Genomic DNA, 16,898 nt, shown 5'->3' with positions numbered 1-16,898 from the left:
ATGAAAGTCCACCTAAAATTCAAAAAAATGTTGTAACCCCCACAACTCTGTTTAGCGAAAAACCTTCTGAAGTTCCCATTTATCAGACTTTGGCTAAAGCATGGCGCCAGCCATCCATCCCCTTTAAGGAAGTTAAGCAATGACTCATGGGGACTATGGTTCATGAGAAGCTCACCTCAATCCTAAACGATACCCACGCAAAGTGCCTGAGGGTCTTGGGGCCCATGGATATTCTACAATTATGGCCTGAACCTACAATGCTTTTTACTTTCGGCCTGGTTGGGCCCCCTGACACCCTTTTACCCTGGGCCTTAGCTTGGACCCTGTACGATGTCTTCTTCTCCTCCCACTTCTTTCTTTTCTGCTTTCCTCCACCTTCTCTAGTTCCTTTGACATTCTCTTGGGAATCATACGGACGGGGACACACATACACGGACGGACGCACACACACACACACAGGCAAGGAGCAGGTCTCTCTTACCTCATCCACATACATTAAACACCCTGACGCATACTCCAAGACTTTTGGAGAGTTGAATCCTTTGTAAAAGAAAAATTGTCTGGAGTTCTGGGATACTGTACGCCTTTACCCACACTTACGGTGTTATGGTTGCCACAAAGAATGAATCTCTAAACCATAGGAGGTAAACTGGCTCTTTAAGAACTCTCAGGGAACTATCCTCTGATCATATGATCCCAATTCAGATGTCAAACTTGGCTACTTCATGCTGGCTTGAAAGCAATCATGCTAATGAAGAAGCTATGTTTGGATGATGAGAGAAGACTAGAAGACATGTTTTGTTGGCCAAAGAACATCTACGCTGGACATTTAAAGACTGGGATGAGATGATGAAAATTGTCCATGGAAGGGTTGTTCCGTTGAAGGAAACCTGCTCATAGGCAGGCTGCTTACAGGAGTATGATTTTCGTTAGTGGCTGGCCCAGGCGGGGAGGGAAAGAGTAAATGTGTGTGCTGTTCTCAGGCTTTTTCGGATCCAGCCTACCCATCGGTGATATAAATAAGGGGGAAAGCTAAATCCAGAGCTTAACCAGCACTTGGAGGACACCAATATGGACTATATACTACCTTGCAGAGGTATGCCTAGGCAACCAATCAGTCATGGTTAGGGTCAGTATATGGGCATTTGTTTATGCTGAACTGTATTGCCAGAAACTCTTTAAGTAAAGTTGCATCAACAGTTCTAAGCCTGGTCTGATGTTATTAAAAGGGGTGCCTGTTGGTCCTGGCATATTCAAAAGAACTTGGGTCAGTAAAGCACATAGGTATGAAACAAAGCCACTATAAGAAGTCTACTCGGCATGTCAAGCAGGAGGAGCAATGCAGCTGCTATCGGTTAAAAAAAAATAGATAAACCCACAAGTGCTTTTTTTTACCAATACTATTCCTTTATATTGGCTTTTGGAATTTACAAATGCAGCCATTTAGAATTTGGATGAAAGGTTTAGCACTGGGAAACACTGAAAAATAAAAAGTGCATTTTATATACCGTATTTATCGGCGTATAACATGCACTTTTTCCCCCTTAAAATCAGGGAAAAATCATGGGTGCATGTTATACGCCGATCCTCCACCATTTTAGAGCCTCTGGGCGGCTTTCGGCCCTTCTCGGTGGCCGAAAACCGCAGAGAGCACCCGAAAGCCGACGAGAAGGGCAGAAAGCAGACGGGAAGGGCCGAAAGCCAACGAGAACGGCCGAAGTCGGCCGAGAACTACCGAGCGCCGCCGAGATAAACAAGACATCTCGGTGGCGCTATTTTTACAAATAAAAAATAAAAATAAAAACTGACAAGGCTGAAAATGACACTGACAAGGGGACAAGGCTGCAATGGTGGACAAGGCTGCAATGGTGGACAAAGCTGCATATGACACTGACTAGGGTGCAATGATGGACAAGGCTGCAAATGACACTGACAAGGGGACAAGGCTGCAATGGTGGACAAGGCTGCAATGGTGGACAAAGCTGCATATGACACTGACTAGGGTACAATGATGGACAAGGCTGCAAATGACACTGACAAGGCTTCAGATGGACACTGACAAGACTGCATTGATGGGCATTTAAATGTAAGTTTTTTTTTTCCTTAAACTTCCCTCCTAAACGTTTTTTTTCCTTAAAATTCCCTCCTAAACTTGGGGTGCGTATTATACGCCGGCTCGTGTTATATGCCGATAAATACGGTACATCTGTATAGATCAGACCAAAATGAGGGACAAATGAGGAGGAAAGAGGGACATTGCTCCAAATCAGAGACAGTCCCTCAAAATCAGGGACATTTGGGAGGTATGTGAAAGCATGGATCGGTCCCACGTTGTATCAATGGTTCAGGCTGGTGGTGGTGGTGTAATGGTGTGGGGGATATTTTCTTGGCACACTTTGGGCCCCTTATTACCAATTGAGCATCATTTAAATGCCTTGGCCTACCTGAGTATTGTTGCTGACCACAGTGTACCCATGTTCCGATGGCTCCTTCCAGCAGGATAATGCACCATGTCACAAAGCTCCAATCATCTCACCACTGGACAATGAGGTCACTGTACTCCAATGGCCTCCACAGTCACCAGAACTCAATCTTATAGAGCACCTTTGGGATGTGGTGGAACGGGAGATTGGCATCATGGATGTGCAGCCGACAAATCTGCACCAACTGCGTGATGCCATCATGTCACTATGGAGCAAAATCTCAGGAACGTTTCCAACACCTTGTTGAATCTATGCCACAAAGAATGAAGGCAGTTCTGAAGGAAAAAGGGGGAACCCCACATCATTTTTTTTTATTTGACGTGGAGTTCCCCTTAATATCCATACCAGACCTGAAGGGCCTGGTAATTGAATTTGGGGGAACCCCACGCCTTTTTTTTTTTTTTTTATCAATGACTGTTCTCTGTATTACGGGGAGCCGTCAATTCATTATCGCCGCAAGTGATTTTAAATGACTTTTTTTCCTGCAGAAATGACACTATGTGTAGGGACAGTTCTAAGCACGGGAAACATGCGCCCCTTTACAGGCATAACCAACCAACCCCGTACTAGCAAGGTGTACCTAAAAAAGTGGCCTGTGAGTGTATAGACCTCATGAAGCTTGACTGAAACACTCCCAGGACATTACTAAGTAGGGCCTAGTCATAACTGCTCATCTCCACCATCACAAGCGATCAGAGCTACTGCATCAGGGGAGAAAAAAAGCATGTGAGGAGACATAACTCAGAGAAAAAGCTCACTTTTGTGTTGGTAGAGGTGAGCTGTAATGACTAGGCCTCATTTGTCGACATCCTAGCAATGTCCTGGGAGTATTCCAGTCAGGCTTTGTGGGGTATGTAAATGGCCTACACCTTCACCAAGGGTATTATTCAACGTTTAGTCAGAGCCGCACAGTTTGTTTTTATCTACAGACGTTCCTTATCTGTATAGGCAGATTTTTGTGGTAAAGGTGAACTAACCCTTTAACCACTTTCCGCCTGACATATAGCAAAATGACAGCGGCAAAGTGGTTGTGTTATCCTCACCGGACGTCATATGACGTCTTTCGGGATAACGAGCCGGTACGTGCCCGTGGGGGCGCGCATTACGGCGATCGTTGTTGCAGTGTGTCAGTCTGACACACCGCAACACCGATCTAGGTAAAGAGTCTGTGACGGAGACTCTTTGCCACGTGATCAGCCGTGTCCAATCACAGTGTAAACAGGAAGAGCCGTTCACCGGCTTTTCCTCACTCGTGTCTGTAAGACGCGAATAGAGGAGAGATGATTGGCTGCTCCTCTGACGGGGGGGGGGGGGTCTGTGCTGATTAATTATCAGCGCAGCCCCCTCCTCCCGAGGATGCCCACACTGGACCACCAGGGATGCCACCAGGCCCACTAGGGATGCCCACCACTAGTCACCACCAGGTATGCCACCCTTGGCCACCAGGGATAACATTCAGTGCCCACAATGGATGCCAATCAGGACCCACAATGGATGCCTGCCAATCAGTGATGCCCATCAGTACCATCCATTAGTGTATATCAGTGCCACCTATCAGTGCCCAACCGTGCCATCTATCAGTGCCGCCTTTCAGTGCCACCTATGTGTACCCATCAGTGCTGCATATCAGTGTCACCTATCAGTGCCGCATATAAGTGCCCATCATCAGTGCCACCTGATCGGTGCCCATCTGTGAAGTCTTATCAGTGCCCATCAGTGAAGGAGAAAACTTACTTTTTTACAAAGTTTTGTAACAGAAACAAAAAAAAACCATTTTGGTTTTGTTTTTTTCTAAATTTTCGGTCTTTTTTTGATTTGTTTAGCAGAAAATTTAAAATCCCAGAGGTGATCAAATATCACCAAAAGAAAACTCTATTTGTGGGAACAAAATTATAAAAATTTAGTTTGGGTACAGTGTAGCATGATCGTGCAATATATTGATTATTTATTTTTCGTTTTCCCGTGGAGTTATAGTAAGAATGTAATATCCAATCATTTTATCGGATTTAGTATTTATTCTGATGTGGGTCAGCATCAAATGCTTAGGGCTCCTTAGTTCTCATGCTGTGCTATATATGTAACACTGGCTGCCAGTAACATCAATGGCTCAATTTTACTTCCTGCCTCTTCACCTTTGACCCTGGAACTTCCTGCCTTTCCTCCTTTCACCCTGGAACTTCCTGCCTGAGCCTACAACCAGACAATTGTGTTCCAGTTCACTTCCTGTCCTCAAGAGTGACAGCAGCCATTTTATTGTGGTCCATTTCACTCAAAAGAGAGAGGCTTGATGCTAAAAACTGGACACTCTGGATGTTTTTAGCCTCTGCCCCTTTTTGTTCTATCACAATAAAAAGATGGAGAGACAACATGTGCCAGAACTGCAGGAGTGGCTTAAAGGCCACTTTGAACACTAGAGGTTCAAGTTTCCTGGGGGCAGCAAGGAACTGGCGGCCATATTTTTGTGGCCAAAATCAGAAATTTGCCCAGGACTATAACTCCCAGAATCCCTTAGTATAGCCACTCTACTTCCCATTTTGAGACCAATCTGCAGGAGCTGAGCTTCTGTTCTGAGATTCTCCGGGAAAAGGTAATAATGATTGTTACTATAATTCATATTTTTGGTAGCGTTAATAATATTGTTATGTTGTAAAGGTTACACTTAAAAATACACCAATAAACAATCCATAGAGCTGAGCAAGTCGTCTGTTGAATGGCTAAGGTCACTTTTTTATATTTAAAAGTCTGTTTATTGCTCTCAAACAGTTGTACAGAAATTCCAGCGTGTACGTACATAGGAGGTGTGTCTAAAATGTTAGGTGACTGGTATCAGAAAACAAAACAAATTCCCTTTTATTGGTCTTCAAAATAATCACCATCCTTCACAACAAACCTTCATAAATCTTCTGGAAACTGTCAGGGTGGCGCTCTCTTTCTGGTGGTGCTGGGCAGTGTGTCTCTCTCTGGTGGTGCTGGGCAGTGTGTCTCTCTCTGGTGGTGCTGGGCAGTGTATTTCGCTCTGGTGGTGCTGGGCAGCGTATCTCTCTCTGGTGGTGCTGGGCAGCGTATCTCTCTCTGGTGGTGCTGGGCACAGTGTATCTCTCTCTGGTGGTGCTGGGCACAGTGTATCTCTCTCTGGTGGTGCTGGGCACAGTGTATCTCTCTCTGGTGGTGCTGGGCACAGTGTCTCTCTCTGGTGCTGCTGCGCAGCGTGTGTCTCTCTCTGGTGCTGCTGCGCAGCGTGTGTCTCTCTCTGGTGCTGCTGCGCAGCGTGTCTCGCTCCGGTGGTGCTGCACAGTGTGTCTCTCTCTCTGGTGGTGCTGTGCAGTGTGGCTTTCTCTGGTGGTGTGGCTCTCTCTTTCTGGTGGTGCTGAGCAGCATGTGTCTCTCTTTCTCTCTCTCTCTCTCTCTCTCTCTCTCTCTCTCTCTCTCTCTCGCTTTCTCTCTCTTGTTCTCTTTCTCTTTTTCTCTTTCTCGGTGCTGGGTGTTCGCATGGTCCACGTGCAGAGCCCGCCAGGAAGTCGGCGCAGCGCTGTGCTAATCACAGGCAGTGAGACATTGCTCGATCTCTGCAGCCACACATCGGGGCAATATCTCACTGCCTGTGATTAGCGCAGCGTGCACTTCCTGGCGGGCTCTGCACGTGGAGCGCGCAAACACGCCTGAGCTCATCCCTAGTGCTGGGCAGCGTGACACTCTCTCTCCCTCTCACTCTCTCCAGTGCAATTCAAGCAGGAGCCACTTTGGCTACACCATCAACTTTCATTTAAGGCCAACCTCACAAAGCCAAAAAAAACACCCAAAACTGTTCAATGGTCCGATAACTTGTAAGTAAACCAAGACCACCAAATAGTTTTCTATGCCATGTGTGACAATATAGTGCATTAGAGAAACGCGTCATCCAAATCTTTGTTTGGTATGTAATAGATGGGAGTATGAAGTTGAGACCAATCCTTTAGGGCCCTGTGATTTCAAGGTGCCTATTGGTGGGATGTACTGATTTTCTAAATTGTGATGGCATTGCAGAAATACGTAAAAAGAAGGAGCGAGGTAGACCATACATCTGCTGTAATTTCATAAATGAATGCATGACACCTTCATAGAACACACCTGATAAGGTAACAATGCCATCAGACTACTACTGGGGTCCCTAAGACATACGAGCTGGTGGCTCAGATGTTTAGCATGCCAGCAGCAATACAACAATGAAATATGTTTTAGAGGGTGCTTATCTTTAAACATGTTTTTATTATTCAGAGACTCCATGATGGAGCAGGATGGAAGCCACATGAGCGAGAGAATATTCAACCTAACCCTGGAGATCATCTACCTGCTGACCGGAGAGGTGAGGAGGATTCTGGGAGGTCACATGACATCATTCGCATCTCTAGTAATAAAACCCAGACCTGACCGGAGAGGTGAGGAGGATTCTGGGAGGTCACATGACATCACTCTTATCTCTATTAATAAAACACAGACCTGACCGGAGAGGTGAGGAGGATTCTGGGAGGTCACATGACATCACTCTTATATCTATTAATAAAACCCAGACCTGACCGGAGAGGTGAGGAGGATTCTGGGAGGTCACATGACATCACTCTTATATCTATTAATAAAACACAGACCTGACCGGAGAGGTGAGGAGGATTCTGGGAGATCACAGTCTATATGTATTGATATTGGTGTCTCAATGTACAGGAATACACTGTAGTGAAGAAGACATCTGGAGAGCATTTCACTCCGAGCAACCATTTACGCGGCATGAGCAGGAAGTTAAAAATGAACAACAAAAAGATCATGGAAGTCACCAGCAACATCATTGAGCTGTTGATGAGAGAGGTGAGCGGTGTTGGGAATTATGGGACGTTTTTCAGTACCTAGCCAGGAGTATGCCTTGAAAATGACTTAAAGTGATTGTAAAGTCTCAGTTTTTTTTCTATTTAAAATAACAAACATATTATACTTACCTACCCTGTATAGTGATTTTGCACAGAGCAGCCTAGACCCTCCTCTTCTCGGGTCCCTGGCTGGAGCTCCTAACCCCTCCTTCCTGACGAGCAGCTTTCTATGGGGGCTCCCGAACCAAGCTGCAGCTCTGTGTAGCCATTCAGAAACGGAACTGCAGTTCGGCCCTGCCCCTCTCTCTCCTGATTGGCTGAGTTTCATTGACAGAAGCGGGAGCCAATGACATCGCTGCTGTGTCTGAGCCAATTGAGAGGGAGAGTTCCCAGATGGCGGAGGCACTTGTGGACAACAGATTGGAGGGGCAGCAGGGCAACGTATAGAGGAACCAATGCCCTCTATTATCCTCCTAAAGCTGCTTCAAGCCTGCTTCTCCTCTTCTCCCTCCTGCAGGCATTCAGTGGCTTCAGGAGGAAAATGGAAGGCATTAGTTCTTCTATATGCCCCCCCCAGGGCTTGGAGGGAAGGGCTCCGACTCAAGTGGGCCCTTCACGGTTTCTTGCTCCGGAGCCCTGAAGGTTCTAGTTACACTTCTGCCTTTTGACTTTGGTCACCAGGAAAGATTAAGAAGGTAGACTTCCCCACTACCAAATTCTGATAGAGGTTCTATCCCATCCACAATCTGTCCAAAACAAGAAAAACATTGAGTCTCAGTTCAACTTTTAGGTCAAGTACTTGTTCTTTGTTTAGGATTGGAAGCATATAGAGGGACACAAGGATTTGTACAAGGAAATCAAGAAGGAGAATCATCCGACCTTCACATCAATGGGTAAGATGAGTCTTTATTCAAAGCAACTATAGAAGACTTCCCACCCATCAGCCACATATATACAATACATATTCAGTCAACGTGTATGTTTATCACAGATGGATCCAGTGACCGTAACTCACCAGAGAGATGTCCCCATTCTCTGTATTCCTGGGATTCCACACAGGAGGATCACACCATCCCTCACCATCATCAGGTAGATACTGAGGGTCTCACCAAAGACCATGGTGACTCAACTTGTGGTTGTTGCGCACTACTTCTTCTTCTCGATCCATTAAACTTTGCTTTATTTGTAGGTTGAAGACCTGGTCCGTATCAAGGTAGAAAAGGTGGAGGATGGAGATTTGTATTTGAGGGATGAACAGCCATGTTTGGAGGAGGACAGCCTAACATTTATTACCCCAGGTGAGCAGTACATCCATACTCTTCACCGATTCTCATTTTCTTGTCTGTTCCTGATCAACCATAGCCCAACATACTGTACATAAGCTTTATCTTTGGGAAAGGCAGTAAGCTTCACCTACAACTCTGTCCAAAGCTACATCATGAACCTCATCTCAAAATACACCCTTACCATCCTCTGCACTCTTCTCAAGACCTCTTGCTCTCTTGCCCCCTCATCACCTCCTCCCACGTCTAACTCCGGGATTTCTCCAGAGCCTCTCCCATCTTCTGGAACTCTCTACCCCAATTTTTCCAGCTATACTCTATTTGCAATCCCTAGGCAATCTCTAAAAATGAACCTTCTCAGGGAAGCCTATGCTGCCTTAGACTACCCCCCGCTGGTAACAGCTGGATCTTCCTTAATAGTACAGGGACTGCTAGTCTCCCAAGCACCAGTCCATACACTCCTGCTCCAATGAATCAGTCAAGGGCAGGGTGACAATGAAAGAAAGGTTGGGACTTTGTATGAAACATGCAACTGAAACTGGACGGGGTCTGACCAAAACATTGTAGATTGCGACTGTACATACTGGATCTCAATGTCACAGCAACACGGGACAATATATACATAGGAATAGTATTTATTTCATATATAATACATTTTGTAGCTAAAAGCATGGTATTAAATGGTAATTTACAATGTTTTGGTCAGACACCCACCGTCCAGTATCACGTTGCATGTTTCATATAAAGTCCAAACCTTTCTTTCATAGTCATATTGACAACCAGGGATGGAGGCATTGGGCCTACTTTCTTATGCCTCATGTAAAGTCCCAAACTCCCTATTTTCCCCCTCACTTTTATTTCAAATTCAAGGACAGGGGTCTTCAAATGTTCTAAAGAAAGACTTTTGGGGAGCCAGACTATGACCACTGAGATTAGAAAAAAGATCCTGATGTCAATGATAAAAAACAATACCCCATCTTTAGTGCCAGTAATAATTGTGCCCTATCGTTGGTGTCATTGGGAGGAATTTTGCACCATTATTGGTGTCATTGAGACGAATTGCGCCCCTTCATTGGGGGAGGAATTATTCTCCATTATTGGCGAATGGATGAAATCGTACCCCAAGGGCTGAATAACAGCAAGCAAGGAGCCACATCTGGCCCCCAAGCCACAATTTGGAGACCACTGGTATAGCGGATGTCTTTTGTAATTTATTGCTTAACTTTAACAGGAGAGAGGGTTAGGGCGTTGTATACTCCAAAACGCAGTGCCGGGACAAGGTCGTCCAGCACCCAGGGCAAAGATACCAAACTGCGCCCCCCTTTCCCTTAGGGTTCGGGTCAGGGTGCCCCCTACCCCTGCAATAGACCATTGCGTCAGGGGCAGCCACCCCTCCTGCCCACCCCTTGTCCCAGCACTGCCAAAACGATTAGCACGTAGCAATTAGAGGACAATGGTCTCCTTGAGTAATTGTGGGTATTGGACAGTCTATTGCCCCACAGCTGGGGACCATGAGGCAGAACTCTTTGGCATCTAGTTACCTTGCACTAATGCCCAACTTCTGGTACCCCGTGCAATCTGCAGAATGTTGCACAGTCACAGAGATCAATTTAGGGTCTTTACTCACAAGTCTCCAGGACAGCTGCCACGATCCAGCTTCCTGTGGGCAAGGTCCGCTGAGCAGGCCAGTCTATCTCCAGACCAGATCCCTAGTGGTGAGGTTCTACAATCAGATCTAGCAAAGTCCATCCAGACCCTCAGTCCTGACACCACCAAGGCCTCTAGAAAAGCTATACAGTCCATGGGCTGTCTAAGGGTTTGGAACCCTCTTGGGGAGAAGGAACCCAGCTCTCCAGTGCTTTTGTCAATAGCCTGAGGAGACAATCAAACTCCCAGCCTATGAAAACCTAAACAGACCAGGTCAAATGATCACTGTTCCCTTGATTACAGAGGCCAAAAACTGAATTTACCTAACATACTATGCTAGGAGGATGCTAGACTACCAACTAAACTTTTACTTTCTTCATTAACTCACTACCCCAAAATTATTACAGTGGGGGGAAAAGTATTTGATCCCATGTTAAAGTGGCTGTAAACCCTTACAACACCCTTTGACCTACATGTAAGCCTAGATTAAGGCTTACCTGTAGGTCCAAGAAATATCTCCTAAACCTACACGGTTTAGGAGATATTTACCGAAAGACAGGCACTGCTGTCTACGGCGCATGCGCCATAGACAGCGGCGCGCAGGCGCACTGAGCGCACCGCGGTCAACGGCTATATGCCACGAGTGGCGGCTCCCGTGTGTATGCGCGGAGTGACGTCATCGTGGCTTCACCGAATGACAGCGGCGGAGCAGCGAGACCCACCGAGAAGATGGATACACCGGACTACAGGGGACAGCGGTGACATCGCTGGCTCCTGTGTCAGGTAAGTGACACATAATGGACTACTATGCGATGCATAGTAGCCCATTATGCTTTACCTTTGCAGGGAATGAAAGAGGAAGTAAATTCATCAGGGTTTACTTCCTCTTTAAATTTGGTTACTTTGCCCACTGACAAAGAAGTAATCGGTCTATAATTTGAATGGTCGGTTTATTTTAACAGTGAGAGACAGAATAACAACAAACATATCCAGAAAAACCCTTTTCAAAAAGGTTATAAATTGATTTGCATTTTAATAAATGAAATAAGTATTTGATCTCTAATCAATCAGCAAGATTTCTGGCTCCCGGTTGTCTTCTATACAGGCAACAAGCTGAGATTAAGAGCACTCCCTTTGAGAGTGCTCCTAATCTCAGCTCGTCTGAGGCTCCATGCATGATCTCACCTCGTGGAGTTTCAGTGATCATGAGAAGGGTGAGGAATCAGCCCAGAACTACACGGGAGAGTCTTGTCAATGATCTCAAGGCAGCTGGGACCATAGTCACCAAGAAAACAATTGGTAACACGCTACGCCGTAAAGGACTGAAATCCTGCAGCACCCGCAACATCCCCCTGCTCAAGAAAGCACATTTACAGACCCGTCTGAAGTTTGCTAATGAACATCTGAATGATTTAGAGGAGAACTGGGTGAAAGTGTTGTGGTCAGATGAGACCAAAATCAAGCTCTTTGGCATCAACTCAACTCGCCTTGTTTGGAGAAGGAGGAATGCTGCCTATGACCCCAAGAACATCATCCCCCACCATCAAACATGGAGGTGGAGACATTATGCTTTGGGGGTGTTTTTCTGCTAAGGGGACAGGACAACTTCACTGCATCAAAGGGACGATGGACGGGGCCATGTACCATCAATTCTTGGGTGAGAACCTTCTTCCCTCAGCCAGAGCATTGAAAATGAGTCGTGGATGGGTATTCCAGCATGACAATGACCCAAAACACATGGCCAAGGCAACAAAGGAGTGGCTTAAGAAGAAGCACATTAAGGTCCTGGAGTGGCCTAGCCAGTCTGCAGACCTTAATCCAATGGAAAATATGTGGAGGGAGCTGAAGGTTCGAGTTACCAAACGTCAGCCTTGTAACCTTAATGACTTGGAGAGGATCTGCAAAGCGGAGCGGAACAGAATCCCTCCTGAGATGTGTGCAAACCTGGTGCCCATCTACAAGAAACATCTGACCTCTGTGATTGCCAACAAGGGTTTTGCCACCAAGTACTAAGTCATGTTTTGCAAATACTTATTTTACTCATTAAAATGCAAATCAATTTATGACTTTTTTGAAATGCGTTTTTCTGGATATTTTTGTTGTTATTTTGTCTCTCACTGTTACCATTAAAATTATAGACTGATCATTTCTTTGTCAGTGGGCAAACCTACAAAATCAGCAAGGGATCAAATACTTTTTTCCCTCACTGTAACTTTTTGTATTACCGTATTTATCGGCGTATCACACACACCCCATGTTTAGGAGGGAATTTAAAAGAAAAAAACTTTTAGGAGGGAAGTTTAAGGAAAAAAAACTTACATTTAAATGCCCATCAATGCAGCTTTGTCAGTCACTTGCAGCCTTGCATTTAGCCTCGTCAGTCACTTGCAGTCTTGTCTGTGGCTTTGCCATTTAAAAACGGTGCCGCCGAGATACAGAGCGGATGTCCTGTGTATCTTGGCGGCGCTCGGTAATTCTTGGCTGCTCTTGGCAGCTTTTGGGTATTTTCGGCCGCTTTCGGCTTTTTTTGGCCACACTCGGCCGAAAATAACCGAGAACGGCGGAGTGTGGCCGAAAATACCCGGAAGCCGCAGAGAGCGACAGAAAGGGTAAAAAATAGCGGGGGATCGGTGTATAACACGCACCCACGATTTCCCCCCTGATTCTAGGGGAAAAAAAGTGCGTGTTATACACCGATAAATACGGTAATTGCCCCCCCCCCCCCCCTTTTAGATTGTAAGATTGAAGGTTGTACTTGTATTGAAGTAATATAACAACAAACCTGGTGGGACAGCTACCCAACTGGGTACACTCACAGTTCCAGTAACGTGAACAAGTAAGTTCCAGCAAACCAACGGGGACTGAATCATGGCCTGGTCATCTTGTGCCCAATCAGGAAGTTATCCAGAAATATGCTTTCCATCCTTGTCCGGAACCTTTCTCTATCGCCAGTACTGTCCCTCACAGAAGGGGTACCTTTCCCTACTCTACCCACCTTCATAAAGCGTGCCAAACCCAGGGGGCCAGGTAATTAAATAGACTCTGCCACACCCAAAATGGCCACCAGAGTCACATGGGTGACCAGCATCCAATTGGATCACTGCCCAAGTGATTTAAAAACCATACAGGAACCCTGTTCCCCATGACTTCCTGTCCCTCTGTATTGCTGTTGCGGTTGAGCGCCACCTGCAGTGGAGACAGCAGACTGCACTTGCCTACAGCCCTCATAGCCCCCTTGTTCTAAATGTCTAAATTGTAACTGTTAAAAAGGCAAAAAAGAAACCGCACTAAAAAATTACTCCATTGAAAAATAAACAACATAAATGTCAGTCAAAAACCGGTTCCAGCGGACAGGATGGTGCAGATCTCTCCCTCTCAACGTCTGTTCGCTTAGGTAAATGCCCCAATAAAAGCAGACAAACCATAGCGTAATGCAGTCTAAATGCTTTATTTATAAAAAAAGATATTGCACTTACATATCGCATATGTTAAAAGTAATGCCGGCTGTCCACAAACAAATGGAGCCCGTCCTCCTAGTAAACTTGCGTGGTGACGTCAGTACGCGCCCTCCTCCAGACGCGTTTCGTCATACGTGAAGTATTTTAACTGTACTGTCTCTTTTTATATTGTAAAGTACCGGCCAAACTAATAATTTAAATAAGACTAAAGGTTTTAAGGTTAATATTTTTTACGCCCCCCCCCCACAGATGGGCAGTACAGCCGGATGGCCCCAGATGTTCCAGAAGATGTGGACACTGTACAACCTTCTCAGGGAGACAACTCTGGTATTCCGAGTTCAAATCAAATCATTGCACGCGCACAAGCAAGGCCAACTGACAAAATGTACCCGTGCTCCGAATGCGGCAAATGCTTCAGCCACATGTCCAACCGAATCCGGCACATGAAGATCCACAAGGGGCTGAAGCCTTTTGCCTGCTCCGAGTGCGGGAAGTGTTTCACCCGCAAGTCGCACCTCGCCGGCCACCAGAGAAAACACACAGCAAAGAAACCCTTCTCCAGTCCAGAACATGTGGACACTGTGCAACCTTCTCAAGGAGACAACTCCGGTACTCCAAGTTCGAGTCGAATCATTAAACGCACACGAGCGAGGCCAAACGACAAAATCTACCCTTGCTCCGAATGCGGCAAATGCTTCACCCACAAGTCCAACCGAATCCGGCACATGAAGATCCACAAGGGGCTGAAGCCTTTTGCCTGCTCCGAGTGCGGGAAGTGTTTCACCCGCAAGTCGCACCTCGCCGGGCACCAGAGAATTCACACGGGAGAGAAACCCTTCTCCTGTCCGCTGTGCGGGAAGTTCTTCAAGCACAAGTCGCACCTGGTCATACACAACCGGATCCACACTGGGGAAAAACCTTTTATTTGCCGGGACTGCGGCAAAAGTTTTGGGCAGCAGGCCAACCTTCTCGGTCATCAGAGAGTTCACACCGGCGGGAAGACCTGATCGTTTTCTGAGGAAGCTTAAAGGATCAGTCCACAGATTTTGTCTACTGTGCCCATGGAGAACTCAAGCCCTCTCTTGCTCGTTAAATGATAATGGCGCCAATTCCTGCAGGGTGCGGGTGTCCATGTCCTCAAGCACCTCCTTCCAGTTTTATTCTTTTTTCCCTTTTGTTGGCAAGCAGAGAAATCTGCCTTTTGCCTACATTCCTAAGCATTCCTAAATATTTAACTGATCATCATGAAGCTTTCAACAACAAATCTATGATACTGGTCATGAGAGACTTTTAGCGTTAAAGGATGGGGGTGGACTGCTTTAAAATGGTACTTCAGTAATTTTTTCATCTTTACATCTAGTAAATCTTCTGCCCTTGTTGTTGTTTTAACTTTGGATAGTAAAACATTTTTTTTTTCTGCCAGTAAATACCTTATACATCCCAGATCCTGTTTCTTGTTTCTTGTTAGGCTTATGACAACATGCACAGCTCTCTCTCTCACCCTTGTGAGAGATTGCCAGGAACGGATGGGGGGGACGAGTCATAAGAGGGCCAATGAGAGCTGCAGAGCTGAGGCGTGTGTTTGTGTAAATCCAGGAAGTGAACAGGCAGCAGCTTCAGCTGCCCACAGTTAAAATGAATGCAACCAGTAGGGATGAGCTCAGGCGTGTTCGCATGGAACACGTGCAGAGCCCCACCAGGAAGTCGGCGCAGCGGTGCGCTAATCGCAGGCAGTGAGACATTGCCCGATCTCTGCAGCCGCACATCGGGGGAATGTCTCACTGCCTGCGATTAGCGCAGCGCTGCCCCAACTTCCTGGCGGGCTCTGCACGTGTTCCAATGCGAATACACCTGAGCTCATCCCTAGCAGCCAGCCTCAGTGGAGGGAGATTTCTGCAGCATATTTGGCAAGTACAGAAACACTATACAGTATCTCACAAAAGTGAGTAGTACACCCCTCACATTTTTGTAAATATTTTCTTCTATCTTTTCATGTGACAACACTGAAGAAATAATACTTTGCTACAATGTAAAGTAGTGAGTGTACAGCTTGTATAACAGTGTAAATTTGCTGTCCCCTCCAAATAACTCAACACACAACCATTAATGTCTAAACCGCTGGCAACAAAAGTGAGTACACCCCTAAGTGAAAAATGTCCAAATCGGGCCCAATTAGCCGTTTTCCCTCCCCGTGTCATGTGACTCAGTGTTACAAGGTCTCAGGTGTGTTAAATTTGGTGTTATCGCTCTCACTCTCTCATACTGGTCACTGGAAGTTCAACATGGCAAAGAACTCTCTGAGGATCTGAAAAAAAGAATTGCCGCTCTACATAATGATGGCCTAGGCCATGGGTGCTCAACCTGTGGCCCTCCAGGACTACAAGCCCCATGATGCATTGAAAGCTTCTGACAGTTACAAGCTTGACTCCCAAAGTCAGAGGCATGATGGGAGTTGTAGTTCCATAACAGCTGGAGGGCCACAGGTTGAGCCCCCATGGCCTAGGCCAGTGATGGTGAACCTTGGCACCCCAGATGTTTTGGAACTACATTTCCCATGATGCTCATGCACTCTGCAGTGTAGTTGAGCATCATGGGAAATGTAGTTCCAAAACATCTGGGGTGCCAAGGTTCGCCATCACTGGCCTAGGCTATAAGAAGATTGCCAAGACCCTGAAACTGAGCTGCAGCACAGTGGCCAAGACCATACAGAAGTTTAACAGGACATGTTCCACTCAGAACAGACCTTGCCATGGTCGACCAAAGAAGTTGAGTGCATGTGCTCGGCATCATATCCAGAGGTTGTCTTTGGGAAATAGACGTATGAGTGCTGCCAGCATTGCTGTAGAGGTTGAAGGGGTGGGGGGTCAGCCTGTCAGTGCTCAGACCATACGCCGCACACTGCATCAAATTGGTCTGCATGGCTGTCATCCCAGAAGGAAGCCTCTTCTAAAGATGATGCACAACAAAACCTGCAAATAGTTTGCTGAAGACAAGCAGACTAAGGACATGGATTACTGGAACCATGTCCTGTGGTCTGATGAGACCAAGATAAACTTATTTGGTTCAGATGGTGTGAAGCGTGTGTGGTGGCAACCAGGTAAGAAGTACAAAGACAAGTGTGTCTTGCCTACAGTAAAGCATGGTGGTGGGAGTGTCATAGTCTGGGGCTGCATGAGTGCTGCCGGCACTGGG

At 46.3% G+C, this 16,898-nt stretch overlaps 1 protein-coding gene across 1 annotated transcript in view; it reads left to right on the top strand.

Moving 5' to 3' along the window:
- Positions 1-15,149, top strand: part of LOC143955227 (uncharacterized) — a 101,546-nt gene extending 86,397 nt beyond the window's left edge. Inside the window, exons 7-12 of the mRNA XM_077465309.1 lie at positions 6,738-6,825; positions 7,179-7,319; positions 8,133-8,211; positions 8,310-8,407; positions 8,508-8,616; positions 13,956-15,149. Of these exons, the coding sequence (XP_077321435.1) occupies positions 6,738-6,825; positions 7,179-7,319; positions 8,133-8,211; positions 8,310-8,407; positions 8,508-8,616; positions 13,956-14,713 (1,273 nt within the window). The 3' untranslated portion in view covers positions 14,714-15,149. The remainder of the gene's footprint in view (positions 1-6,737; positions 6,826-7,178; positions 7,320-8,132; positions 8,212-8,309; positions 8,408-8,507; positions 8,617-13,955) is intronic.
- The last annotated feature ends 1,749 nt before the right edge of the window (positions 15,150-16,898 follow it).

The sequence above is a fragment of the Lithobates pipiens genome, unplaced genomic scaffold (genome assembly GCF_037356315.1).
Source record: "Lithobates pipiens isolate NorthernLeopardFrog02 unplaced genomic scaffold, aLitPip1_a1.2 Scaffold_35, whole genome shotgun sequence".
Lineage (NCBI taxonomy): Eukaryota > Metazoa > Chordata > Amphibia > Anura > Ranidae > Lithobates > Lithobates pipiens.
Note: the sequence above shows the minus strand (reverse complement) of the source record. Positions and strands in the feature narration are given on the sequence as shown.